This window comes from Pan paniscus, chromosome 13 (genome assembly GCF_029289425.2).
Source record: "Pan paniscus chromosome 13, NHGRI_mPanPan1-v2.0_pri, whole genome shotgun sequence".
In the NCBI taxonomy this organism is placed as follows: domain Eukaryota; kingdom Metazoa; phylum Chordata; class Mammalia; order Primates; family Hominidae; genus Pan; species Pan paniscus.
Window position 1 is genome coordinate 143,398,378 of NC_073262.2, and position 26,047 is coordinate 143,424,424.

Consider the following 26,047-nt stretch of genomic DNA (forward strand, 5'->3'; position numbering starts at 1 on the left):
TGCAAGGCTGTCACCCCATCCTATCAGCCATCAGTGCGACGCTGGTCCCCAAACTCCTGCCATACCTTGGACAAGACTAAGGCCCTCACGTGCAGTGGCGCGGCCTCTGGAACTCCAGGAGGCTCTGAGGATCTGGGCCCAGGCGCAGACCCCATGGACTAGAGACTCTGAAGGGTCCAGGCCTGAGGCTGCCTGGGATGGGTGCAGTGGCCTGGTATGAGGGTGGTAGGTGCTGTGTCCCTGGGGAGGTGCCTGGGGCTGGTTCACAGGGGTGCAGCCGGTCACGGAGGGAGGCAGGTGGAGGTTGATCCTCCAAGACCAGCACCCCTGTGTACATTCAGTCTTCGACACCTTCCCCACTACCTCCCCATGCCCACCTCGAGAGCCAGCCCCTCCCTGCCTCATCACTGGGGGAGGGGTGCTGTCTCTGGACCACGCTGGATGCATGCACCGACAACCATTTCCCGGGGCCCCCCAACACACCTAACACGCAAATAAAGCCACAGCAGAGCCCATGGGACTGTGTGGAGTAAGAGCCACATTTATTTCTTCATTGGACAGAGCCTCAAGTGCACACACAGTACAGGAGCCTAGGGCTAACACTCGGTTGTAAGACATCGGGACGGGCGTCGTGACGTCGGGACGGCAGCTATGACATGGGGTCTGGGGTGTGCCCACAGCAATCACATATGTACAAGCCAGGGACGCGGCCTCTGAGCCACAGGGGAACCAGGGGACGGACTAACTACAGGAAGCACAGGCCCAGGGAGAAACGCAGGTCGCCACAGCTGCTGTCCGTCTGGGGGACCGCACGGCCCGGCACCGGGGGTAAGGGAGTGTGCCTTCCGTGGTCCCCACATGGGTGAGGCTGGCATAGGACCAGTGCAGCAGCACAGTAAACACCTGTGACATCAGCCCCACCAGGGCCCCAGGTGCTGGGGACTCCAGGGACCAGGGTTGACAGGGAGGGCCACCTCATCACAGCCGTCCTGGGTGGGGGAGTTTGTGCCTGTGCAGCCGGTGGATGAAACATTGGCATCTTCTCAGCGATGACTCCCAGTGGGAGGCCTTGGACTTGGCACCCCTAGGCACTGGCCGTGTCCCATCAGATCCCAAGTGCTGGTCGGCCTGGAGCCCGGCATCCCCATCTATCTGGAGCCGCAGCAGAAGGAGCTCCCCCTTTCTGGTGGAGGATGGCTGCCCCCAAATCGAAACAAGCCCCCAGACTTGGCAGTATAAAGCATTAAATGAAACCATCTGAGGGAGACGGCTTTCCAGATCTGTCTCACCTTCCCCACTTAGCAGGAAGCAGCAGCCACCCTGGGCCTGGCTGTCTCCCAAGCACCGCACCCCACGGGCACCTCCACACCAGCCCTCCACCTCACAGACGTGGAAACCGACTCCTGGGGAGCTCAAGGAAGGCAGCTAGCGTGATCCCTAGGTGGTTTCTGGCAGAGCGAACTTTTCAAGAAGCCAGGTGTCCTGACTCAGGCGGCCTCCTCTCACCATCAACTCTGAGTTTCTGGGTCCTGGCTTAGGCACTCCTCACTAGAGCAGGCCTGGAAGGAGGGAGTCGGCGGAGGCTGCAGTGTGGCTCTGGGTCCCAGCCGAGGCCAACACGGCACCTGGCTGAGAGGACACAGCCAGGCAGTCTCCATGGCAGTGGAGGCTTCTGAATTTAGGCAGCTCCCAGGCACCTCCACTCAGCCCACCCATGCCGCGAGTGCTCTGCAGGTTGGCTGGCCTCAGACACCTGCGACCTGGGGGGCGCACCCAGACCCTTTGGAGGCCACGGCCTCAGGCTGGCTGACCTGAGTTGGCCGTGGCAGGGCCTGTGCCTCCTCTAGCCTGCCTGGGGCCCGTGGGGCTCCCACCCATCTCAGACCAGCGTGTCCTGCCCTGCCTCTCCTTCCTGCCTCCAGGCAGCGCTGGATGCCGGAGCAGGTGCTTCTGCAAGAAGCTGTTCTGCATCCTCTCCTTGCTGCATCTTGGTCCACTGCCTCCAGAGGTCACCCATGGGGAGCACAGGCCACCTGGCTTCTGAATTTTATTTTGGGATGTGAATCCTCACCTGGGAGATTTCCAAAGAAAGCTGCTGTGTCCTGTGTCCTGCCTTCCCAGGCGTGGCTTCCCGAGCCCTGATTCTCCCTCACAGAAACCCCCCAGCAGCCCCTGGGAGAGCCTCCCAGGCAGGGGATGAGGGTGGCGGTGGCCACACCGCACCTGAGCCCAGGTACGAAAAGGTGAGCCCACAGTCCCAGCTCCCAAACAGGCTGGCCCAGGCAGGCAGCCACAGAGACTGCAGCCAGCATGGGCCCTGGCCTGCCCTGCACGCCACTCTCGGAGATGGAACTTCAGGGGCCCAAACAACCTTCCCAAAGGAAAACCTCACGCCAGAGCCTTCCCATGTGGTGTAGAAGGCCCATGCTCCCCCACTCCTGAGCCGCTGTCTCTCCCCCAGCCATGGGATTGGGGTCTCTGAGGCTCATGTCAGCATCACGTGGGACAGCCTGGGAGGGTAGGGGCCTCAGAACCAGTGGGGTGCTGCGTTTCCCCCACTCCAGGAGGCAGGATCTGATGAAAGTGCTGGGCCTTAGGTCTGGAGCACCAGACCCGATGTAACTGCTCCCACAGGCCACGGCGGGAGGGGGCTCTGTTGCTTGGCTACTGTCTTTCCTTGAGCTAAAAAGAGACCAAATCGACCTGTGGGTGTGGGTGGGGAGGGCCCTAAAACCTCCCTAGGCCTCTGGACATGACTCCTATGACCAGACTCTCAGCTTGGGGCTGACCCCTGTCCTGTCCTGGGTGGCCCTCGGACATTGGTGTCTGCAGAGGGGGTGAAATGGGACAAGAACAAAGGGACACCGCAGATGCAGAACGGAAGAGTTCCTTGAAGACAATAACCACCAAGCCAGCCACCCTCCACTGCCGACCGACCAGGATACCCCCACCCCATGGCATTTTCTCAATGGGACTCACAGAAACTCTCTGCCCTGGGAACAAAGAGAGGAAAGTCTTTGCAAGAAACCTGCTAATGGCAGCATTTCTTCCCAGAAGCTACCTTGACTCACTCCATTTCTCGCCGCAGCTGAAGAGGCTGCGCCACAGCCCTCGACACCTAGGCCGTCGCCCTGAATTCCGACCTTCCCTGACTTCCTGGTCTCAACCCACCACCCTACCCTGATGGTCCGGAGACAGCACGCAGTCCCAGAGTCTGCACACTGGCAGGTGATCCCGACCCCGCTCCCTCCCGGTCCCCGCCCAGGACAGATCACAGCCTGGGTGCCGTCTGCCTCATCTCAGAGCCAGAGCCGAGTGTCACCCCTCACCCTTTCCTGGGGAAAGCTGCCGGAACTCTTCTTGGAGTCACACCTCAGGTGGCCGCCCAGAAGAGATGTGCGTTCTCCCTCCCACCAGAGGAACTCACACCACCCTCCATGCTGCGCAGACTTCAGGCACCAAAGACACCCCCCCACCCTCCCACACATACACCCAGGACCCATGTGGCCATGGAGAAGCCTGGGGCCCAGGCGATGCACCCGTGTGCTAGCCCCAAGGTGCCCCACTGGTCCAGACAGCTCCTCACTGCGGCCTTCCAAGGTGGCTGTCCCTGCCCTGCCTGTCCCTAGCAGGCTTGGGAGACACACGTGGGAACAAACGGGGTGGAGGTGGTTGGGGGTTCCATCTGAATATTACAGGGCTATGTGGAGGCATTAGAAATAAATACTTATAAATAGAACAAGTCTTACAGTTAATTTCCGAGTTGGCTGTTTCAATGTCACTAACTAACGTATATTAATTATAAGTCTGTCTATGCTTAAAAAAATATTAGAACGGCAGCAAGAACCCCCGTAACCTGTGCCCTTGGCCCCCCCAGCCTCTCCCAGCTTGTTCCACCAGAGCACATTCTGCAAGAAGAACTGACAACGCACAGCCTCTGCTGGGAGCGCAGCTGGTCGTGTGGCACAGGTCCCCGGGCCTGGCATGGGCGTCCCCTGGGGGGTCGACCCGGTCGTGGGCTGTCTGGCAGGAGAGGGGCTGGGCGGCAGGTGACAGGACAGACGAGGATGAGGGAGGGGATGGGCTGGGCCTGCCGGCTGTCACAGGAGGGCTCAGGTTCAGACCCGCATCTGGGCAGACCTCCTTCTGGAGAGCTTGGACCTGCAGAAGAGTTGGGAGAGGCGGCGTGGTCAGGCCAGGAACACCTGCAGGCCATATCCACCGTGCCCTGCACAGGCAGGCAGCCGTGAGGGGCAGCCACAGACCCCATGTCCCCACTGGTTCCCTCACCACCTGGGGAAGGGACTGAATCTCTGCTTCTGGTGTGTAGGACTCAGCCCACCCATCCCCTCCTGCACCCCGCTTTTCACATCCCTGCTGTGGGAGGGACCGGCTCCTTCCGCAGCCTGCCCAAGGGCACACGGTTTCCCCATGCCGAGGCCACTGGGTTAGGATGTAATTTTGAAAGTATGGCCTGGGATTTATCACTCCACAAGAAGCCACGACTCAGAGGGAGCATTAATAGCCCTAAGGGCGTCCCCAGCCCACATACGTGAGGGCAGGCCGCACTGCCTTCCACTGGCCGCACTGCTTCCCCAGGCAGCCTTGCGGGCAGGACCCCTGGCAGAGCAACCGCACCCTGCGGCTGGCCCTACTGAATGGTCCCCGCCAGGAGGGGATTGAGGGCAGGACCCCTGGGAGAGCAGTCTTGTCCTGCAGCAGGGCCCTATCAAATGGTCCTGGCCAGGAGCCGGTTGAGGGCAGGACCCCCATGGCAGCAACCTCGCCCTGCAGGCGGCCCTACCGTATGGTCCCGGCCAGGAGGGGGTTGAAGGCGTACAGCCAGTCATGCATGTCCTTGTCGCTGGCGGCCTGCAGCAGGATGCCGCGGTGTTCCGTGCACACCGCGAATGTGTTGGGTGTCTGCAGAGGGAGGCTGCTGGTGAGGAGGTGCCAGGCTCCGTGGTCAGCACACCACCCTCCTGCTCCCCAGGGCCCAGGCAGGCAGGGGAGGGGCACTGCCAGGAAAGTCCCAGGGAGGGGACACGGAGGGGACACAGAGGGGAAGGCTGACCCAGCCAGGGCTGTGACTGCCTTCTGGACGCATCTGCGGCCGGTGGTCCCGGGACACCCTCACCACTGCTATGCCTCCCCACGGGACGTGACTGCCCCTCATGGCCCCTGCTCCCTGGGACCCTGGCTGGGCTGCTAGTGCAGATGTGGGTTCACACCACCCACTCCCACCACAGGGAATCAAAAAACCATCTCGTAGACACTGGGGCCACCTCCAGATGGCTCAGAGAAACTTCTCCTCCAGCCAGCCTGAAGGAGTCCAGGCTCCTGAACTTGTCCAGGGCCATTCCAGCTGGAGGGGCTGGGCAGAGTGGGGGCAGGAGGGCTCCTCTGAGCCCTGTGGCTCGCCCATTCCTGCAGGGCTGGTGCCACCCACCTTGGGTGACTCCGGAGGAGGGGACATGGCTGTGGCCATCACACAGGAGAATACTAATGCTTGCCCTGACCGGAGTCCATCCCCACTAGCTGTCACCAGGAATATGCGCCTCATGGGCAGGCAGAGAGGCCTGGGGCAAGGACAGAGGATCCCTGAGGCTGAGTCCCTGAGCCCAGCCTCCGTGGAACAGGACGGAGTCTGGGGTGAGCAGATGGGCCTCCTGCTCTGACGCAGGGCTGCAGAGGATGGTGGCTCAGCTCCTGCCCTGCTAGGGTTCCTGGTGCCCGAGCCTGAGCCGGGCCCAGCCGCACCTTGAGCATAGCCTGCTGGTCCTCACTGTACTCCACCTGGGCAGTGGCCAGGTTGAGCACGAACCGCTCCACGGTGTCCTTGTCGCTGTTGTACATGTAGGCATAGGGGCGCCGCACCACCACGAAGCGCCTGGCCCAGCCTGACGTGTGCGGCTCCAGGAAGTGCAGGTACCCCTTCTTGGAAACGATCGGGCTGAGAGCAGAGAGAGCTGCTCGCTGGGGCCCTCAGTGGGGGCAGCGACTGACTCGGGCACTCACCGTCCACCACCCAGAGCTGGTACGCAGCAGTGCCCCCCACCTCCCCAGCCAGAAAGTGGGTCGAGGCATCGAAGGGCACCTGGCAGAACCCCAACCCAGCAGGTCGGAGACCAGACCACCAAGCCAGCTCTGGGCCTCAGTTTCCCCACCATAAAATGGAAAAACTTAAAGAAATAAGCTAAAGTTGCTGAAGGCTGTCACACTGTACCCAGTGACCACGAGTTCCCCACCTGGGCCTTGGCTCTGACCCCACCCACTCCCCTGTGCTCTGTGCTGGTTCCAGCCTAGGCATGTGGGTCACAGGGCCCTGCCTGACCTCCCAGCATGGAGCTGCCCCTCCATGTGGGTCAGGGGCAGCCTGCCTGAACCTCCAGTATGGGCATCAGGCAACCTGTCTGTCTCCCCAAGTATGAGGGTCCCTGTGCCCCCAGTATGGGGATCAGGGTGGCCTGCCTGTCCCCTGTCAGCACAGAGCTGGTGGCGGTGCTTTCCAGGGAGGCCCCACACACCTGACTCGGATCTCCTGGATGTCAGGGACCAGCAGGCGCTGGGGCTCCTTGTCTGTCTCTGTTGCCCGGGCAGGGGAAGGGAGCTTCTTGGAGTCGGCCTCTGGCAGCAGCTCGGGCTCTGGGCTGGCTGGCCGGGAGCAGGGCTGCGGGGTCCTGGGAAGCAGAGGGAAGTGCTGCACACTGCAGGCCTCCCTGGGCCTGGGGCCGTCTTCCCCCAGGCTTCACCCTCCTCAGAGCACCTCAGAAGGTGCAGTAGGGCACCTTCGCGGGGTCTCTCCAGCTGTACCCACAGTGGGAGCTCCCGGGGCCCGTCCACCAGGACAGCCAAGCTTGTGCCCGATTCCAGGAAGTGCTGGGCTTGGTGGGGAGGGTCCCCCAGGAACCTCGGGGCCTAGCCAGGGAGCCTGTGCCCCACTCCACGCCCTTCTCCCAGTGGCTCTCCTGCCCCCACCTCCACCCTGTGAAAGCAAGTCCAGCATCTCTTTATCTCCACAACTAGACTGAAGGTGACATGAGGTTCTAAGGAGCCACTGGAGCAGAGGGTGCCGATGGCCTCCCGCATGGGCCCCCCACATGGGCCAGGCCCCACGCGACTCGACCTGGTGGTCAAGGAGGCCTGCAGAAGACAAGGCCAGCTGATGCCACCGTCTTTCTTATTTAAATGAAAATCTGGAACCCTTAAGGCACTTTAAAACAAGAGTGAAAAGCATCTGCCTGCTTATGAATTGTACATAAGGGGTTCACACGAGGTCTCTTCCAAATGCGGACCTGCAGGGGCCAGGTGTTCCCTCCACAATACTGACTCTAACGGCTCTCATGCCCTCTTTCGTAACCTTTTCTTTTTCCATTATTTTATAAGCACTGTCTCAGGAAAGGGGAGCTTTAGCTTATTTTCCACCCATTTCTGGTCTTCTTCAGGGAAGAGAACACACACACACTAGGATGGAGCTGGCGGGGCACAGGCACCCTCTGAGAGGGCCGTGGACTCCACTCCTCCAGGCCCTTCCCTCAGCCTGTGGCCACCCCAAGGCACTCAGCCATTGGGGCCCCCCGTTCTGTGCTCTCTGTGCCCGAGTCACGGCCATGGTCATGGGTCAGCCGTGGTGCCAGAAGCCACTCCGGGAGCCTGGAGCTCACTCACCTCAGGTCAGTGGCACCGTACCGCCCTTCAACCAGAGAGGGGCAAGTGGAGGAGGGGGTGAGAGTGGCCGCCCCTAGAGGGGACATCGACGGGTCCCGGAGCAGGGTGACAGACATCTCGGAGAGCTGCGGAGGAGAGGCCTTTTTCAGGGGACACAGGGAAGGGGGGTCTCCGGCCTCTGTGGGAGCTGCTCCCTGTGCCTGCGCTTACCCCACACCTGCTGCTTAGGGCACCCCACCCCTCCTACCAGCAGCCTTGGCTCAAAGTTGGCCAGCTCAAGACCCCTGGCCCCCTCCAGCCCCTGTGGCCCCTGGCCGGCCCCTCCCATCACTTCAGGCTCTGGCCTGACCCAGGCAGCCACCCTGCCAATGCCTCAAGGAGTGGGCTGGGTAAGCTCTGCCCTGCTGCCTCCTGCCCATGCCAGCGTGAGGTGGCGCTGGGTGATGCCATGGGGACAAGGAAGGCCATGGGCCAGGGCTGGAGCTCCATGCATAATGCAGCACAGCAGCAGTTTCCCAGGCTACAGGGGTGGGGTCGGTCCCAGGAGGAGGAGGGACAGCCAAGTGGGAGCTTGACTGACTGGGCCAGAGGCCACAGGGTGATGGCCAGACAGGGTGGGGGCCAGGAAGACAGCAGAAGCCTGCAAGCGCATGGGTGCATCCCAGGCCACAGGATCCACCCGGCCCCTCACTCACATCCCCACCTCCCATGGACCCCAGGCCGACCCAGGGAAACCAGCCACTTAGGTATGAGGTGTCCCTCTGCACTGAGACGTGTTCCTAGGAAACTCAACTGCCTTTTCCCACTTGGAATGGGAGTTTTCCTCAGGGACCACTGCCCATGGGAGCCCGAGCCCTGCGGGGCAGCCTGGTGCAGCCCCTCTGCACCCACCTTGCTCTCGCTGGCACTGACGCAGACGTGGCTGTGTGTGTACTCTCTGTTGAATGTGTGCGTGAGCAGGCGCAAGCACTGTGGACAGAGCACACGCGTGGTCAGGGGCCAGGCCTCCCGGGACCCTGCTCAGACAGCCTTGCAGGCTCTTCTACCCACCCCTCCCCAGACACAGGTGGGTTCCGACGCCAGAGCACAGTGGGTCAAGGTGGGCAGCACCTCCACCCCGCCCAGGTCATCGGGTGAGCCCAGGAAGTCTCCCAGGGTCAGGCACCGGCTCAGGGCCTGGTGTGAGGGCCAGAGGCTGTGCTGCCTCCAGTGCAGGAGGCCTTCCCAGAGGCCCGTTCAGCCGCCAAAAGAGCCACTTGTGGGTGGAAGTGGTGAGCTCCCCATCAGCACAGGTATTCAAGAGAGTGATTCATCGCTTGGGAAGGGAGGCTGCAAAAGGCACCCAACTTTCAGTGCAGGTGGGGTGCAGTCAGTGGGCAAGGGGACCCTAGGGACCCCTCAAGCTCCTAGCTCCTGGTGGTGCTAACCAGAGCAGCCATGGGCAAGGCTGGGTTGCTGGAGTTGCCCAGAAATGACTCAGGGCCCTTGAGGGCCTGGGGCTACGGCTGTACTGCCCACCAGCTGGACCCACCTTGACGGCCAGCTCCCGCTGCCTCTCGTTGGGAGCCTCCAGGGGTGATGGGCGGCCCTCAGCCGAGAGCGGGGAGGAGGCGCTGGAGGAGCCGTGGGACTCAGAGTCCTCGCTGAAGGCCGGGGACAGTGCCTCCGGGACAGGCCGCTGGGCGGTCTCCAGCTTCTCCCGCAGGAGCAGGTAGTGCCTAGTCTTCTCCACCTTCAGACAGGACACAAGGCCTTACCTGCTGCACCTCAGGGGTGACCTCCGGAGCTGTGCTCAGCCTCAGCAGCAGCATGACCCTCTGGGCAGACCCCGGAGAGCCCACCCTCCCCTGGGCTAAGACTGAAGACTGACAGCCCTCAGCTGTGAAATGAGGGAACAGACCCTGGCGCCCCGGGGCTGACAGCCCTCAGCCCCCACCCCAGCCCTGCCACCTTCATGGGCAGCAAGCAAGCTGCTCCTCTCGGACACATGCATCTCACGCGCCAGGTTCTGGGGCAGGGCTGTGCTGCCTTGCAGTGCTGGAGGCCTCAGGAGAGGGCCGAGGGGTGGGCAGAGCCCTGGCCTCACGCATCTCACACGTCACGCGTCACATGTCACACACACACTCGGCCCGAGGCAGTGCCTAGATGCTGCATGTTGGTTTCCCTGATCAAAGCTGCAGAGGGCAGCCCGGCCCCGCGACTCTCCTTCCGGGTCCCTTTCTGGCCTCTGTCTATATGCCCGATAGTCTTCCTCGGCTAATTCCAGAGCATGCCTCTGTGCTACACTGGCCATGTTTCTGTCATACACCACGCAGCCCCGCAGTGCACACTGGAGCATCACATGCTCCTCCTGCAGGTGGCTGTGACTCCCAAGCAGCTGTGCTGCCCCCCAGTGGGCACCAGGCCCTGGGCCCTCTCCAGCTTTTGCTCTGCAGACAAAGCCACATGGACACCACCGTGCGGGCCTCATCCTCTGAGGCTGCCTCACCTCCTGCAGGAGGCTCAGCTTCTCCAGCTCCCACTGGTGGTCCAGAATGAGACTGTCACTCCGGGGCCTCCAGCCTGCCAGGTTCTCCTCGCCCCGGACATAGGCCACAGATGTGTCCAGGACTCGTCGGCGCCGGCGCTGCATCCCTGCATGGGGCACGTGGACATTCCACCCCTACCTGATGGGTGGCTGCTCCTCCCACCCACCCTAGAGGTCCGCCCATCTGTGAAGCTGTCTCCCCTCTGGAGTGGAGATGGGCTTCCCCTGGTCCTTGGTCCACCCTGGGGCCCAAAGAGCCATGTAGGCCTCCTCCATAGGAAGTTATCCAGCCCGGCGTCCCATGGCCATCTCGGCTGTGCCCTGGGAACCCAAGGAAGCCAGCAGGCCTGACTCTCCTCCCTCGCTCTCCTCCCATCTCAGAACAACTCCAGAAGCCACAAGGTGAGTGCTTGGGTTCTGTGAGGGATCCCCCTGCAAATGGCAGCTTCGCTGTGGTCACCCCAAGTGGGCAGAGGTTGAGCAGGCCAGGAACCCACCCAGTGAGACCAGGGCAGATACCTACCTGGGCTGCCCGCGTCAGCCACGTGGCACAGGCTGAGCTCGTACACACCAGTCACACGGTTACTGTGGGGAGTAGAAGGAGTGACATGCAGTCACCAGGCCCCGCAACAGGGACACACAGCCAGCCTGGCTGCTGACTTGCCCCACTATCAAACGCACAGTCAGCCTGGCTGGGGTGGTGGGGTGTTGAGGTCCCTGAGCTACAGCCCCTGTTCAGAGTCCTCACCCCAGACTCCCTCTGGCCCCCAGAGAAAAGATGCATTGGCTGGTCTTGCTCAGGTGCCCATGGGGCTGTGACCTGAGGCCAGGCCCCCACAGCAGCCTCCACTTTGTCCCAGCCCAAGTGGGGTACAGGCAGCATGAGCACAGCATCTGGCATCTCCAGTCCCTCCAGGGCGTCGAGAGCCCCTCAGGCCCCATACCCCACAGAGCAGCCCCACTGTGCCCCGGACAGATTCTGAGAGCACCTCGGCCACCCTCCCACAGACAGGTCGGTGGCATCCCACAATTACTGGGTGACCTCCAGAATGACCACAGCCAGCCCTCAAGGACACTGGATCCTGACCCCCAAGCTCTTTCCTCCCAGCTGTGCCCAGTGTGAACCTGGACACCAGGTCCATGTGGCAGACCACAGGGAGACCCACTGAAGGTGGCCACGGGTGCCCGGTAGCCTCGGCAGCCCTGCTGTCAGGGCCCTGACATTCCGGCTCATTCTCCCCCACCCCCAAGAATGCAGGAGCGTGTTCAGCACGCAAGCACGGCTGGTCCTGGTGTTCGGTGTGTGGCTCCTCAAGGTGCTGACAGCCTCCAAGAAGAGCCACCCAGCAGGTCCTGTGGGAAGCTGTGTCCAGAGCCCCCTTCCAGCCACCACCCACTTATCCAGCTCCTCCTTCAGTGCCTTGTGGGCAGTCCCATGGCACAGGTTCCTGTGGTCCTCAGGGAAGAAGGTCACCGGCGGGGGGGGGGGGGAACGGTGTAGCCCCAGGATCACCCACAGGAGGCCCCAGGTGGGCACCCTGGGCCTGCCCCTCCTCCCATCCCCTGCAGGCTGGCCCTCAAGTCCCTCATAGTGGTGTCAGTGTCCCCTGCAGGAACCATGGCCTCCACAGAGTCTTCATCTAGGGTGAGCAGGAGGGGACTGAGCGCAGGGAGCCAGCCAGGAGTGTGGCTGGGCCTCGCACAGGGTGAGCTGCTGGGTGGCCCAAGGACCGCTGCCAGGCAGAGCCCTGCCTGGCCCGCACCGAGACCAGGGTGGGAGTCCATGTGGTCCTCACCCCTGGGAGCTTACCTCTCTGAGGCCCGAAGGCTCCCACTGCCAAAGAGGTTGCGGATGGAGCGCGAGGCTGGCAGCTTGGCATCACGGGAATAGAAGACCATGCAGAAGTCCTTGGTGACAACAGCCGGCTGGGTGCAGTTCTCCATCTGAGATAGGCGGGAGCAGGACTCAGGCACAAGGACACCCCGAGTGCCCAGGTGCCCTTCCAGCCTTCTCCTGGGGGCACAATGCCCAGCACCGGCAGGCAGCCCCAGGGCCTTCCCAGGGCCTCAGGTGTGGCCTGGACGCAGGCAGGAGAAAGTCTCTGCTCCTGCCCTCGAGAAAACCCCACTGGGGACAGGTAGCCACAGCTCTGTCCACCCCTGGGCTGCCTGAGGGACTGGTCTCCATGTGTGGGGACCCCGAGGGTCCCAGACATAGGCTCACTGCTCGGGCCTCAGCTGCCTCACCATAAAATTGGGGTGGCCCCTCCCCGACCCTGGAATGTCTGTGAGGATCAAACCAGGTCTTGTTTGAATGTGCACATTTTAACCCAGACACCACAGAAAATGACTTCCTGGTGGATGACACGCTAACTGCTGAACAGCTGGCCCCTTTGTCTTCCTGAAGTGGGGGCAGCTGCTGTGCACGGCTGAAGAGTCCCAAGCACTCGCTGGGAAGAGCTCTGCCAGCGCCTCCTCACGGCAACCTCACCACCATCCGGTGAGATGGTCACACCATCCCCATGTGAAGCCGGAATAATTCGGCTGTAACTAAGGAGAGGGGATGTGCTTGCAGATGCCCCTGCCCACTGCTCCCCACCCTCCCTCTCCCTCACTACTATGACCAGCAAGAAACGCCCACACTTCCAGTCACCTCTTGCACTTGGAAGGGAGGCCACAGCCCAGGTCTGGCCACGGCCTATGTACTGCAGACTCTGGGGGTGCTGTGGGGATGGAACACTTCTGTTTTTGTGCTGCCCAGAATGCAGACACAATGTCTGGTGGTGCTGCAGCCATCTTGCATCCCAAGGACAACACCCACACACTAAGTATGGTAGAGTGAGTTAACTGCCATTAAAAGCACATGGAGGATGGGTGCGGTGGCTCACACCTGTAATCCCAGCACTTTGGGAGGCTGAGGTGGGTGGATCACCTGAGGCCAGGAGTTTGAGAACAGCCTGGCCAACATGGCAAAACCCCGTCTCTACTAAAAGTTCAAAAATTAGCCGGGCGTGGTGGCAGGCACCTGTAATCCCAGCTACTTGGGAGGCTGAGGCAGGAGAATCGCTTGAGCCTGGGAAGCGGAGGTTGCAGTGAGACTGCGCCACTGCACTCCAGCCTGGGCGACAAGAGTGAGACTCTGTCTCAAAAAAAAAAAAACAAACAAAAAAAAAACAGCACATGGATTTATGGATTTATGTATTCAACCTTGCAGTCCAGTTTTTGTTTTTGTTTTTTAAAGGCACACAAATTTAACCCAGGGACTTGAGAACTAGAGAAGTCGTCTGGGTCATATGGGGTTGTCCAGAGCTTACAAGAACCTCAAGCTTCAGGGGCTGAGTGGTTTTGGTGGAGTGCCCTGGCATAGGTGCCTTGCCTCGATATAAGCGGAGAGTGTCATGTAGATTTTCTCTCGATAAGGGGTGACCCGGTTCAGCAGGAGAGAGTTGTGCATGGAGCTGTCCCACGCAGCCTCAAATTGGTAAAAGGTCCTGAAAGGAAGCAGAGACAAAGTAGAAGTTGATGGCGTGGGGGCTGCTTTCAGCCAGGCCGGGGACATGCAGACAGACAGAGCGACAGACAAGGGGCAGCCGCAAGGGAGCGGCTGGGGGCACAGGCTGGAAGCCCGGGCGGCGGTGCCAGGAAGGACAGGTCCCTCCTTACTCAGGACCCAGAGAGTGGGGTCTCTTGGACGCCCCGATGGGGGTGAGCCCAGCATTTTCCCAGCTCCACCACAAATGGTGCCCCAGCTGTCACGCTGAGGCTGGAAGGAGAGGAGGCGGCAGGGAATGAGAACAAGAAGGGCAGAGAGGGAAGGGAGGAGGGAGGCAGGACAGGGAGCTGGGATGTGGGGAACACAGGGAAGGGAGAGGGGAGGGCAGGAGGAGAGGACTCAGGCAGGGAGGAGAGGAAGGACAGAGGCAGGGAGGGAGAGGGCAGAGCCTGCGCGAGTCCACCCCAGCCTCAGTCTGAGTAAGGAGGCGCCACCATCTCTCCCTGGACCTGAAGGGGACCTGCCCGGGTTTGCCAAAAACCTCCATGGTCCATCTCCTCTGACAATGGACTCACCCTTGGTCCATTGGGAAGAGGAAGGCCCCGGGGGGAGGATGCTTGGCATGGAGGCAGGGTGGCTGCTGCAAGGCCGTGTGCAAAAGCGTCTCTGTTAGCACACGGGAGACAGCGGCGGCCTTGCTGTGTTCCTAATCTCCAACCTGGAGTTATGATGAGCACGGCCTGAGCCAGCCACCCACAAACCCTGTCCCAGGGTGGCTCAGGGCCAACCCCAGGGGCCTGGGATTTTACATCCCCATGGGGTCGAACCACGTTCCGCAAACACCTTGGGTGCCCTCTGCTCCGGAACAGGGTTTTCTGTTACGTGAGAGTTCCTGTTTTCAGCCCTCTGGATGGCAGAGTGACTGAACTACTTCCTCAGGCCTGGTGCTCACAGGGAGGACTGGTCATACCCGAGGTGGACAATTTGCCTGAATCCAGAATGTGGCTACTCTGCAGACCCTGAGCAGCATGTTCAGCTTGCCCACCCCGCCATCCACCCAGCCTCACCCAGCTCCCCTCCAAGCATCCTCGCAAGGACACAGTTCAGAGACATCAACACACACAGCTGGGTGGCCACGCAGGCTCCAAGGCGGCCGGGCCCCTCCCGAGACCACGGTGGAGCACAGGTGGCACCAGGCTGCCCTGTCTACTGCACACATGGTCTGGGACGCAGGGCATGGATCTCACAAGTCGGGGGTGTGGAAGGAAGCAGAAGGACCAGGGAAGGCTGCTGTCGGACACATGTCACCGAGGAGCAATCCTGGGAGAGTGAGGACAGCGGGTGGTCAGAGAAAGGGCGTAGAAGCAGGCAGACGCCGAGGAGAAAGGAACTCGGAAGAGCAGAAGAGGACAGACCAAGCAAGGGCGGAAGAGAAAAGTGAGCTGTACCTAGTGTCATTTCCCAATGAAACGCTAAAGGTGGAGGCAGCCAGGACACACACGTACACATACAGAAGAAATGGAGATGTCAGAACAAGCACCGGCACAAGGCCCAGGGCAGAAAACTTAAGAGCTCAGCAGGTGCACGCCGGATCTCACGGCCCCCAGGCTCTCGCTGCACACAGGGCTGGGGTGCAAGCCCCAGGTGGAGCCCCTGGCCCTGGCCCTGCAGACACCCCCTTCCCTGGGGTCTGCAGTGAGAGCCTTGCGTCTGTCCTCAGCTGGGCCAGGTGGATGCCCAGAAGCCAGGACAAAGGCCTGGAGGGATTTGCTCCTCTCCTGGAACATTGCAGGATCCTGTGGAGGGTCAGGCCTGCAGGCCAGGGCTGGAGCCACTGCAGCCTGGCCTGGAACAAGTGCCTCAGACCGCTGGAATGCCACAGAGTCACTTCACAGCTGTGTGGCCTCAGGATGTCACCAACAGCTCTGTGCCCCATTTCCTTGTAAGTACCATGGGGCAGTAATTGCCCCTACCTCAAGATGTCTTGCAGATTAAATGAGCTAATACTAGAGCGCGATGAGAACAGAGCCTGGAGCTTGTACACATCAGCATCACTATCTGGTATACGTCAGCATCCCTGTCTGGAACACGTCAGCACCGCTGTCTGGTACACGTCAGCACCGCTGTCTGGTACATGTCATCATCACTGTCTGGAACACGTCAGCACCACTGTCTGGTACATGTCATCATCACTGTCTGGTACACGTCAGTGTAACTATCTGGCACACGTCACTGTCTAGTACACTCTAGCATCCTCATTACTTCTATGCACTGGGTAAGACCCAGCCTGCAGGTCCCACCAGCCCTGTCTCTCCTGCTGGGCCCAAGCATTCGGTCCTGTGCTGGACCCTCTGTCTTCTGCCTCCAAAGTTCCTAAAGGGCCTCAGCTTGCTTCTCTTCCCCTTCCTTCTCTTCCATCTCCATGTGTGCAGACACAGCCCACCTGCCCCTCACCCCTGGGCCCCAGGATCAGAACCAGCAGGTCTTTCCCAGCATCAGCACCTACTCCCTTCTGTGTGCCCTTCAGAGAGCACCAGGTCCTCCCAGCCCAGGCACTCCTCATTCATCAGGAACCACGTCCCTGCCCCATCCTGGGGCTCCTTGGCCCCTGAGTGGGACACCGCAAAGGAACAAGCCCAGTGAGGCAGGCAGGACTCCAAGGCCCAGCCAGGGGCTGCTCCTTAGGAGCAAGTGGACTCTGCTGGAGCCAGGCCTGGAGCTGTAAGTAGAACATGAACCCACTTCCACATGAGGCCCACAACAGCCCCCTTGGGGGTCTTAGCAGATAATTTCTCAGTTCAGGTAGTATGTGGCTTTGCCCTGCTCAGACCCCAGTGGACTAGAATCTCTCTGAGAACCTGACTGTGGTGGAGTCTCACCTGTGAGCTGGGGAGAGAATGGTGGGAGGGAGCCTTACAGGACTGTGTGCACAGCAGGGATGGGCCCTTTCCAGACCACTGTCCCCTCCCCCAGGTGCCAAGATGGCTAGCCGGACCAGGGTCTGACATGGGCACAGCCATGGGTCATTTCCAAACTGCTGGTCAGCCCCAGAGGCTTCCCACTCTGCCCAGGGGAGCTGCACCCTAAATGCCTCGCAACCAGCCCTTGGCCCACATCCTGCCTGGCTCCACCTGGTCACGGGCAGCAGACCTTGGAATCTCGGGCCAGGAGGGTCCCTGGCAACACTCCTTAGTCCCCCTATGCCCCTCAAGCCTCTACAAAGGGAGGACAGGTCTTACCCAGATCCCAAGTGAGATTAGAGGAGACAACAGCTGGTGGATCAGGGAGGAGCAGGCTGGCAGAGTAGCAGCTCACCCACACAGGACCCACATGGGACCCACATTGCCAGTTGGGGCCCACCGGGCTTGCAGGGCACAGCATGGGAACCACTGATGGGTGCCCTGTGATCATACAGCAGGAAACCAAGACCCAGGGAGGCTGAGAGGTGGCCAAGATCACCCTGCCATGGCAAAAACTGGAGGATGTGGGCTGGGAGGGCCTTGGAGACCACTCCAGGACCCCCACTCCAGGAGCAGGCACGAGGTTGCTCCAGGCCCTGTCCCCCGAAGCCCCCCTCACTCTATCCCACGTGACAGCTCCCAAACCCTCAGAATCATCACAAGAGGAAACATGCAACCCAGATGTGGAGGCCCAGGTTCTCCAGGGAGGTGATCTAACAGGCTGAGGCCACAGATGGCAGCCAGGGCTGACCCTCCTCGCCCAAAGGGAACATGATCCCAGCAGGAGACTTGATCCGATGTGAACACACAGCTAAGAGCTGGGGATTGTGCTTGAACCCCGACCTCAGGGATACGGTTCACAGGATCTGGACATGACACAACACAGTCATGTGGCACCATCCACCAAGCAGCCCAAGAATGGAGCAGAGAACACAGGCAGCCCATCTGTCTCTGGGATGAAAGCTGGATGCAGCATTCGCACAGTGCCCAGCCAACTGGAGGAGGCTGGGCCAGGCACCCCTGATGGCCACAGCATGAGCCTGCTCTGTAGCCTCTCCACCTCCAGCCTGAGTCCTGGTCAGTACTGGCCCCACCCTCCAAGCCCCCTGAGGGCAGCTGCAGGCTCCCTCCCGGCCTGACTGAGCCCTGCCCTGGGCTCTGTCCTGTGGGGAAATGTACAGCTGGGAAGGCTGATGTTGCCCTTTAAAGCTCTAAACCTGGCCTGAGGGCAAATCTGCAGTAGCTCCACACAGAGACAGGAGAGATTTTACAGCTAGGCTAGTGAGAAGGAGGTGGGTGGAGTCAGGAAGGTGCCTGGACGAGGGCCCACTGCAGCTGGATTTCAAAGCTCACCAAGGACTTAGACATAGGGGCTAGGATGGTGGGCATGCCAGATGCCAGGTATGCCAGATGCCAGGCACAGACTGAACAGAGGCAGGGAGGGGGTGGGGGCGCGGCTGGAGAGAGCTGCATCCTGTCCCCACAGGCTTGAGGAATGCACGGACTTTGAGCAACATCGGATGCGGCTCTGGCCCGGGCTCCACCAGCAGCGCTGGGCTGTAGCCGCTGACACAGCCAGAGCTAGTGCCCCGACCGCATGCCACCCCTGAAGTTGTGCCAGCTGGGAGACAACCAGCATGTCACTGCTCCCCACCACCTCCACCAGACAGCATGGCCCTGGAGGTCGCTGTCCTCAGAGAAGGAGAATCCTAGACCAGATCTGGCCTCAGAGGCAGTGCAGGTCAGGGGCTCGGCCCTGACCGGGAGCTGCCTTTTCCACTCTCCCCTCCACCTCTGCTCATGGGCTCCTTTTGTGCCCCCAGCTCAGGCAAGCTCACTGTTTCCTGGTGAGCCCTCCCCACTGGGAAGACCCCCACAGTCCCCCTTGCCCTGGCTGACACTGTCGCTGGACTCTGGCTCCAGAACCAGGGCCAGCAGTCCCCATCACTGCTGTGCCACAGGGCTAGGACACAGCCTGCTTGGTTAGTGTCTGCTATGGGGACTGGGGGGTAAGGGATGAAGGAAGGAGGGGAGGAGGGGATGAGGGAATAAGGGAATGAGGGCAGGAGGCTTGAGGGGAGGAGGGGAGGAGGGATGAGGGATGGGGGAAGAGGGGAGGAGACTAGGGGAGGAGACTAGGAGAGGAGCCAATGAGGGGAGGAGGGGATGACGGGAGGAGGGAATAAGGGGAGGAGGGAATGAGGGGAGGAGGGGATGAGGGATGGGGGAGGAGGGGAGGAGAGGATAAAGGGAGGAGAGAATGAGTGGTGGAGGGGATGAGGCGTGAGGGGAGGAGGGGATGAGGCATGGGGGAAGAGGGATGAAGGGAGAAGGGGATCAGGGGAGGAGAGAATGAGGGGAGGAGGGGATGAGGAAATGAGGGGGTGAAGGAGGGAGTCAGGGGAGGAAAAAATGAAGGGAAGAGGGGCGGAGGGAATGAAGGGAGGCATGATTAGGGCGTAAGGGGAGGAGAGGGTGAGGGAATTAGGGAATGCAGGGACGAGGAGGTAAGGGATGAGGGGGTGAGGGGAGGAGGAATTGAGTGAGGAAATAGGGTAAAATGAGGGGATGAGGGAATGAGGGAGGGATGGGGGATGAGGGGGATGAGGGGATGAGGGAATGAGGGGAGGAGCTAATAAGGGGATGAGGAGTTCGGGGGTGAGGAACGACAGGGTGAAATGAGGGGATGAAGGAGGGATGAGGGGATGAGGGGGAATGAGGGAGGGATAAGGGGATGAGGGGATAAGGGACGGACGAGACGATGAGGGGGAATGAGGAAAGGATAGGGGGATGATGGGGGATGAGGGTATGAGGAAGGGATGAGGGAGGGATGAGGGTATGAGGAAGGGATGAGGGAGGGATGAGGGTATGAGGAAGGGATGAGGGTATGAGGAAGGGATAAGAGAGGGATGAGGGATGGATGAGGGAGGATGAGGGAGGGATGAGGGAGGGATGAGGGAGGGATGGGGAAGAGAGGGGATGAGGGAGAGATGAGGGTATGAGGAAGGGATGAGGGAGGGATGAGGGTATGAGGAAGGGATGAGGGATGGATGAGGGGGAATGAAGGAGGGATGGGGAAGAGAGGGGATGAGGGAGGGATAAGGGGATGGGGAAGAGTAAGAGATGAGGAATGGATGAGGGAGAGATGAGGGTATGAGGAAGGGATGAGGGAGGGATGAGGGGGAATGAGGGGGGATGAGGGGATGAGGGAGGGATGAGAGGATGAGGGAGGGATGAGGGAGAGATGAGGGGATGAGGGGAAATAAGGGGGGGATGAGGGGATGAGGGAGGGATGAGAGGGTGAATGAGCTTCCTGGCCAGGCTCTGACCCACCTGGACAGACTTTTCCTGATTTTGCCTTTAATCCCACAGGATGTGGCTCACATGAGTGTCTTAGTCACACGTGAAAGATGAATGAGTGCGTGGGTGAATGTTGCGGCCCCACCAATGGCACAGCAATGCCCAGAAAACAGCTCCTAAATTAGAGCCCAAGCTGATGGGCTCCCCAGACCCAGATCTTTCTGAGCACGGGGAAACTCCCAGAGGCAGGCCAGCTGACTCCAGGACCAGCTAGCACAATGCCATCTCCTCCTCCTGCAAGCCCGCCAGACTCACTGCAGGGAGAGGGAGGCCCCTGCTCAGGCCCTGCAGGGCTGTGCTCCCTCCTCAGCACAGCCACCATCACAGGGGTCCCTTGACAGGGTTTCTGCTGCATCCAGGTCCCCAGGGAGAGCTGGTGCGGCAGCCTTCGGAAAAGATCTGTTCATGGAAAGAGGCGTGTGTGCACGTGCTCAAGGGACCATGCCAATGGGGACTCTGGCCCCACCACCCCTGGGCAGAGTCTTCTCCTGGCCACAGTCCCTCTGCCACAGTTGTCAATCATCTGTCCTGACCCATCGCAACACGACCTGACAAGGATGTGGCCTCAGAAAGTGCTGGCCAAGCCCCACTGCCCTGGGGCTCTGTGCCAGGAGCGGCCTCACACCTCACAACTACAGGGCTTAAAGGCCCAACATTGGTCTGAAAGGCCTTCTGCTGCTCAGTTCACTTCACAAACGCCACCCCACAGGATAACTGCCATGACGCTGGCCACAGTCATGCAGGGACCCAGGAGCAGGCAGCCTTGATCTTCCATTCGGAACGGACTCGAGTTCTCACCAGTGCCTGGATTAGGGACTTGGAGGCCCTCCATCCCCAAGGTCTCGCCGACTCCCTGCCCCAGGCTGGCATGGGCAGGGGCCTCACTGCAGCCGGGGAAAAGGGAGCCTCCTGCTGGACAACCTGAGTCTGGGACTCTATGGTCTCTTCATGAATTCACCACCCGCCACTTCCACAAAAGGATGCTCGGTGGCCACGGCCAGAGGAGCGTGGCTGGAGCCGCTGTCCCTCCTCCTGGCCTGGCCAGGTGAGGGACTCACGAGAGGCTGTGGAATGTGCCGGAGTGTGAGGGTCTCCTGGGCTGGATCCTGTCTGCCCTTCCCCAACCCCTGTGCTCATGGCTCTGCCTGCTACAGCCCCTTGCAGGGAGAGGGGAGCGGGGCTGGTCCTCACAGGGTGGTGCAGCCAAGGGCAGCGGGCCAGCCAGCAGCGTGCGGGACACCGAGCCCATCCACAGGGCAGGGTGTGGCGCGGGGCGGGCAAGGCTGGGGCAGGAGGAGCAGGAGGCCAGCCAGTGTCTACTAGGGAGCAGGAAACTACAAAGCAGCCAAAATCAGGAGTGGGGGAAGAAGGGACTCAGCCAAGAGGACAGGGTGGGAAAGCAATAAAGAAATCAAACCAAGATTCCAAGAGAATAAAAAGAAAGAAGACGGGAGGAACAGGAGGACAGGTGAGCACGTGTGTGAGGAGTCCAGGAAGCTGGAAGTTAACTTCTCAGGGGCATGGGGGGCGGTCAGGGGAGGAGCAGGGAGGAAAGAAGAGGCTGAAATGAAACCAAGGGTAAACCAAGGGTCACAGATGATACCTAGGTATGTCCGAATCAAGAAACTGCCTGCAAAACACAAACAATCACACGGTTAGTGAGGGCCGGGCAGCGCAGCGGGAGCGGGGCGGGGGACAGGCAGAGGGAAGCGGCCTGTGGCCACAGGCCCACTCTGAGCCAGGGAGGCTGCAAAGCATGGGGCCTGGGAGCGGGCAGGAGGCAAGGCCATGGAAAAGCGCATGGAAGGCCAAGGCCCCAGGCTGGAGCCAGAAGCCGGGGATCCTGAGCCTCCGCATGTCAGGGAGAGAGGCCTTGGAGCAGCCCGGCCCATCATGGGGCTGAGGACGCCAGCACCGTCCATGGCACAGGAAGGCCCACTGGCCTGGTCAGCCAAGCCACAGGACGGTGCCTGCCTGGGGGTGCCAGCAGAGGACAGTCCCCAAGACTGCTCCAGGGCAGGACTAGGGGTGGGAGCTGCCAGCACGGGCAGGAGCCAAGCGAGGGCCAAAGCCGCTTCGGGGAGGCCACGCCCACGCAACGCGCCTTCCTCCTTTCTCAGACCCAGGGCCTTGACCCCAGAACAGGGCTGCATCAACCCCAGAGGCACCCTGGGACCGGCCTCATGTCTCAGCCCTCAGGGTGTGGGGCCAAAGCCCCTTCAGTGACAGGTTCTCAGGCATCCAGGAACAGGGTGGCCTGAGGTCCAGCCATGAGCTGCTCCCTCCTATGTCACCCATGGCAGCTGGTCTTCTGAGGAAGACCTCAGAAACTCAGCCCTCTGTGCAGAGAGATAGCAGGTGGGGTTGGGGGGCTGGAGCCCCTGCCCACCCCACCCCAGGAGCTGCCTGGGCTGAGGGGGGGGTCAGAGGTCAGGAAAATAAGGTAATGAGGTCATCTCCCAGGCTCCAAAGCACATCTCACATGGCAGACCTGCCCTTCTGGGCCCCACCCCCTACTCCAATTCCTGGTCCCCCATGGCCCAGGCACAGCAGCCCACACTCTGCAGGCAGTGCCCGTGCTGGGGGCTCCAGGCCTTCTCCGCACCTCACCAGGGAGCATTCTCATGGCGGCAGGAGAAGCAAGGCACGAGGAAGCCCCAAGCCCCAGCCCATCCCACCTGGTCTGCCTCACCTCTCCCTCTCCCAGACGTGTTCCCCCCGTCATGGCACCACCTCCACATAGAACACCCCCCGAATTCTCCACCCTCCTATGGACATGAGTGCAGGGCAAGTTCCCTCTGGAAGGCCACAGGCAGGGCTGGGACCAGAGCTGCATCCACCCTGCCCAGGTCTGTGCCCAACCCCCACCTCCCACTGTTCAGCGCTGTGCCCACCCTGACTATCCAGCTGCCCCCTGCCCTGGCTGCCCCTGCAGTGCCCTCCTTACTGCAGTGCTAAGCCCTGATAGCCCACTTTCTGGGTGTTGCTGATGAAACCAAAGCTTTGTGTGGACCCAAGTCAGAAGAATAGGAGACGACGCCCGCCAGGACCCTCCTTCCTTATGACCCTGACCCTCCTTGCAGGGAGGCCCTCAAAGACGTTTTCCTACAAACACAGCCATGGAGACACCTGCGGCTTCAGCTCTGAGGGTCCACTCTGGGCTTGTGCATCAAGAGCCAGGTCGAGCCCCCAGGGAGCAGCCAGGACTGGACACTGGAGCCCCCGCCTCACTTTCCCCAAGCCCCTGGAAGGCAGCGTCTGGGACGCAGTGGAGCCCGCGGGACGTCCCCACCCACCAGGGCTGCCCCTGGCAGTGCTGAGCCACCTGCCCAGGCCAACCGCAGGGGCTGCCTCCCCCTCCCATCCCCTAACCCCAGCAGACCCCGATAGGGCTGCCACAGACATCCCAGAGCGCCAAAACCCCAGCCTAAATGCGGTCGGGCTGGGACCGCCCAGACTGTGGGGTCTTGGCCGTGCAAGGAGTGTAGGAAGGAGCAGCCTGGTGATGAGGGGCCTGTGCCAAGCAGTGCCTACGGGCGCCCACCCCAGCTGCTCCACCTCTAGCCCCAGGATGCCTGCCAGAGGCCACTGACTCATCCACAGCAGCATGGTCCTTGGACATACAGCCACTTGTCCCCACACCACCCAACCACAAAACTCCCGAGGACAGAACTCAGCTCATCTTCCAACCCCTGCGCTGGCCCCTCTGCTTGGTGATGAACAAATGGGCATGGGGATGCCTGAACCAGCAACGAGGTGCACAAACGAGGAGCCAGGGGTGCAGAGGCCACCAGCCCCTCACCGCACAGCTCCTGCAGGTGCCAGGAGGGAGGGCCGGGAGAGCGTTGAGCGGGTCACCTTGTGTGGCTGAACCCTGTGCCGGGTTGGCTGAGGGCCTGGCAGGCTGGGAACATGCCCTGGGCCCTGTCTCCAGGGAGTCTCCGACTCACCGGTCATCTTGGGCTGGGTGGATGTATCCAGAAGAGAGGATGTTGAGAGACAAGATGTTGGGGTCGATCAGGGACTCGTCGGTCTCTGGAGTGTTTCGGATGCGGCCTGCAGAAAAGGCAACGGGCCACAGGTCACTTCCCAGGGGGCAGGTGGGACCCTGGGGGGCTGCCTCAGGTGGGGGTCCTGTCAGCAAGCCAGCTCCCCACATGGTCACTAGAGCGTCTGTCAAAGGCGGTGCCAGGGGGAACAGGGAGGCCCTGCAGGGTCCTCAGCAACCCAGGTGCCATGTGCAGTTACTGCTCCACGGTCTTTCTTGTCTGTCTCTCAGCCACAATGAACACCCCCGTATACACACACTGACAAATGCAGGTGCTTTAGCCTGGAAACCACAGGCCTTCCTGACTGCTGGAAAAGGAAGGCTAAGCAAGACACAGAGGAGGAATGTTCCTGCTTCTTCTTACACCAAAAAATCATGATAATAACAAGGAAAGGGAGGGAGGGAGGGAGGAAGGGAGGGAGGGAAAGAAGAGCAGAGGAGGGGAGGGATGGGAAGGGATAGGAGAGAACACTTTCTGTGCCATAAAACCTCTTCTTACAAGGGGCATTTCCAGGAGAGCCCGCTAAGTTGCATGCACTGGGGGTGTCTGTCTGTCTCTGTGAAAGAAACCAGAGCCGTTATCAGGCAGGAAAACTGTCTAGTGGCTTCACCTAGTAATTTCTTGGCCAGACAGTGACAGTTCTGCTCATTCAAAGGAGTAAACAAACACATGTACATTTTCTTTGTTGCGCCAGGAAGGAACGGCAGCCTTCCCTCTCCGCCATGCATGGACAAGATAAAACCCAGGACACGCTAGGATTTTGTGTTGATGGGTGCACACTGGGCCTGCCCCATCCCATTGCTGGAACTCTGACCCATGACTTTGCAGCACTTAGGTCCTGGGAAGAGGCAGGTGGATCCCAGCAAAGTGCCCTTCCCCACACCAGGGCCCTCTGGGTCCATGCTGGGCAGCGCCCATGGCAGGGAAGAGGCTCAGCTGCAGAGATTGCTGCCTGGGCAGAGCCACTCTCAGCCCTCGGGGAGGGGAGTGCAGCTGCTCTCAGCCCTCGGGGCCTGCACTTAAGCAGTGTTCAGCCTGCTCTGCGTCTGACCAAGTACCTGGCCCACAAAACTGACACCCATGAGCCCGCTGGTCTGGACAGAGTGCCAGGGGTTGGGCTGGGGTCCTGACCCTCTGTTGTCTGCACTTTGACTCCCTCCCCTGCCTCAAAGGGTGCACCCACCCACTGCTCATGGACACCCGGGGTCTCTCCTCGACTTTCATCCCTTTCGCTGACCCTGTGCCCAGTCCTGTCCAACTCACAGGGCTGGAAAGTCCCATGGCCCTCTTGGGAGGGATGCTGAGCTTGGAGAAGGCTGTGAACAGTGAGATTGGGTCCCAGGTGAGGAGCAGGAGAGAGGCTAGGTGCTCCCCAGAAAGTGACTTGGCTGCTCTGTGCCCTGAGTCCAATCACAGGGCTGCTCAGTCACGAAGCCCAGAGAGGCTGAGCCCAAACCCCTTAGCCTGAAGGGGAGCATTGGGGTTCATACCATATCTCCCCAAATCCCTTTAAATAGCATCCCTGATCACTCAACCCCACATAAACAGACACTCCTATTGGCCTTTTTAGAAAGAAGGTGGGGAGAAGGTGGATCTGAGCAGGCGAGGCCTGAGTGGTGACAGACCCAGGCCCGAAGGATGCGTCCTTTCAACTATGCAGATCCAGCTTCCCCTCTTCCTTCTCTCCTGTCTGCCTTGAGGGAAGTGAGACCAGGGCTCAGAATGTGAGGGCAGTGCTGCCCCAGGGATCGTTCCTCAACTACCGTGTGGCCGGGTCCATAAACCAGCTGTGTATTTGCTTACGTTCTGCCTATAAATCAATTCACTCTTTTTAGGCTTGCCCTAACCAACCTCTGAAAGGAGGGTTTGGGTGCTTGTTCCATGACTTTCTGATTCATGTGAAATTAGACACAAAACTTGTAAAACATAAGCATGTATCCTGGTGTGCCTGGAACCTCCTGTCTACAGTCCTGCACTGGGACACAAGGTG

At 60.7% G+C, this 26,047-nt stretch overlaps 1 protein-coding gene across 20 annotated transcripts in view; it reads right to left on the reverse strand.

The window, feature by feature from the left end:
- Window positions 1-518: 518 nt before the first annotated feature.
- KIF1A (kinesin family member 1A) overlaps window positions 519-26,047 on the reverse strand; it is a 109,539-nt gene continuing 84,010 nt past the window's right edge. For 8 of the 20 annotated variants that reach the window (XM_057301561.1, XM_057301559.1, XM_034955551.3 and 5 more), the window contains 12 exons: window positions 23,959-24,064; window positions 13,572-13,686; window positions 12,006-12,139; window positions 10,719-10,780; window positions 10,157-10,302; window positions 9,200-9,400; window positions 8,560-8,637; window positions 7,669-7,793; window positions 6,528-6,680; window positions 5,761-5,953; window positions 4,805-4,923; window positions 519-4,161 (listed from right to left, as the gene is read on the reverse strand). In XM_057301561.1, coding sequence (XP_057157544.1) covers window positions 4,119-4,161; window positions 4,805-4,923; window positions 5,761-5,953; window positions 6,528-6,680; window positions 7,669-7,793; window positions 8,560-8,637; window positions 9,200-9,400; window positions 10,157-10,302; window positions 10,719-10,780; window positions 12,006-12,139; window positions 13,572-13,686; window positions 23,959-24,064 — 1,475 coding nt within the window. In that variant the 3' untranslated portion in view covers window positions 519-4,118. Of the gene's footprint in view, window positions 4,162-4,804; window positions 4,924-5,760; window positions 5,954-6,527; window positions 6,681-7,668; window positions 7,794-8,559; window positions 8,638-9,199; window positions 9,401-10,156; window positions 10,303-10,718; window positions 10,781-12,005; window positions 12,140-13,571; window positions 13,687-15,136; window positions 15,161-21,611; window positions 21,639-23,958; window positions 24,065-26,047 lie in introns of all 20 variants that reach the window. The other 12 variants (XM_057301560.1, XM_034955550.3, XM_034955547.3 and 9 more) reach the window with 2 other exon arrangements.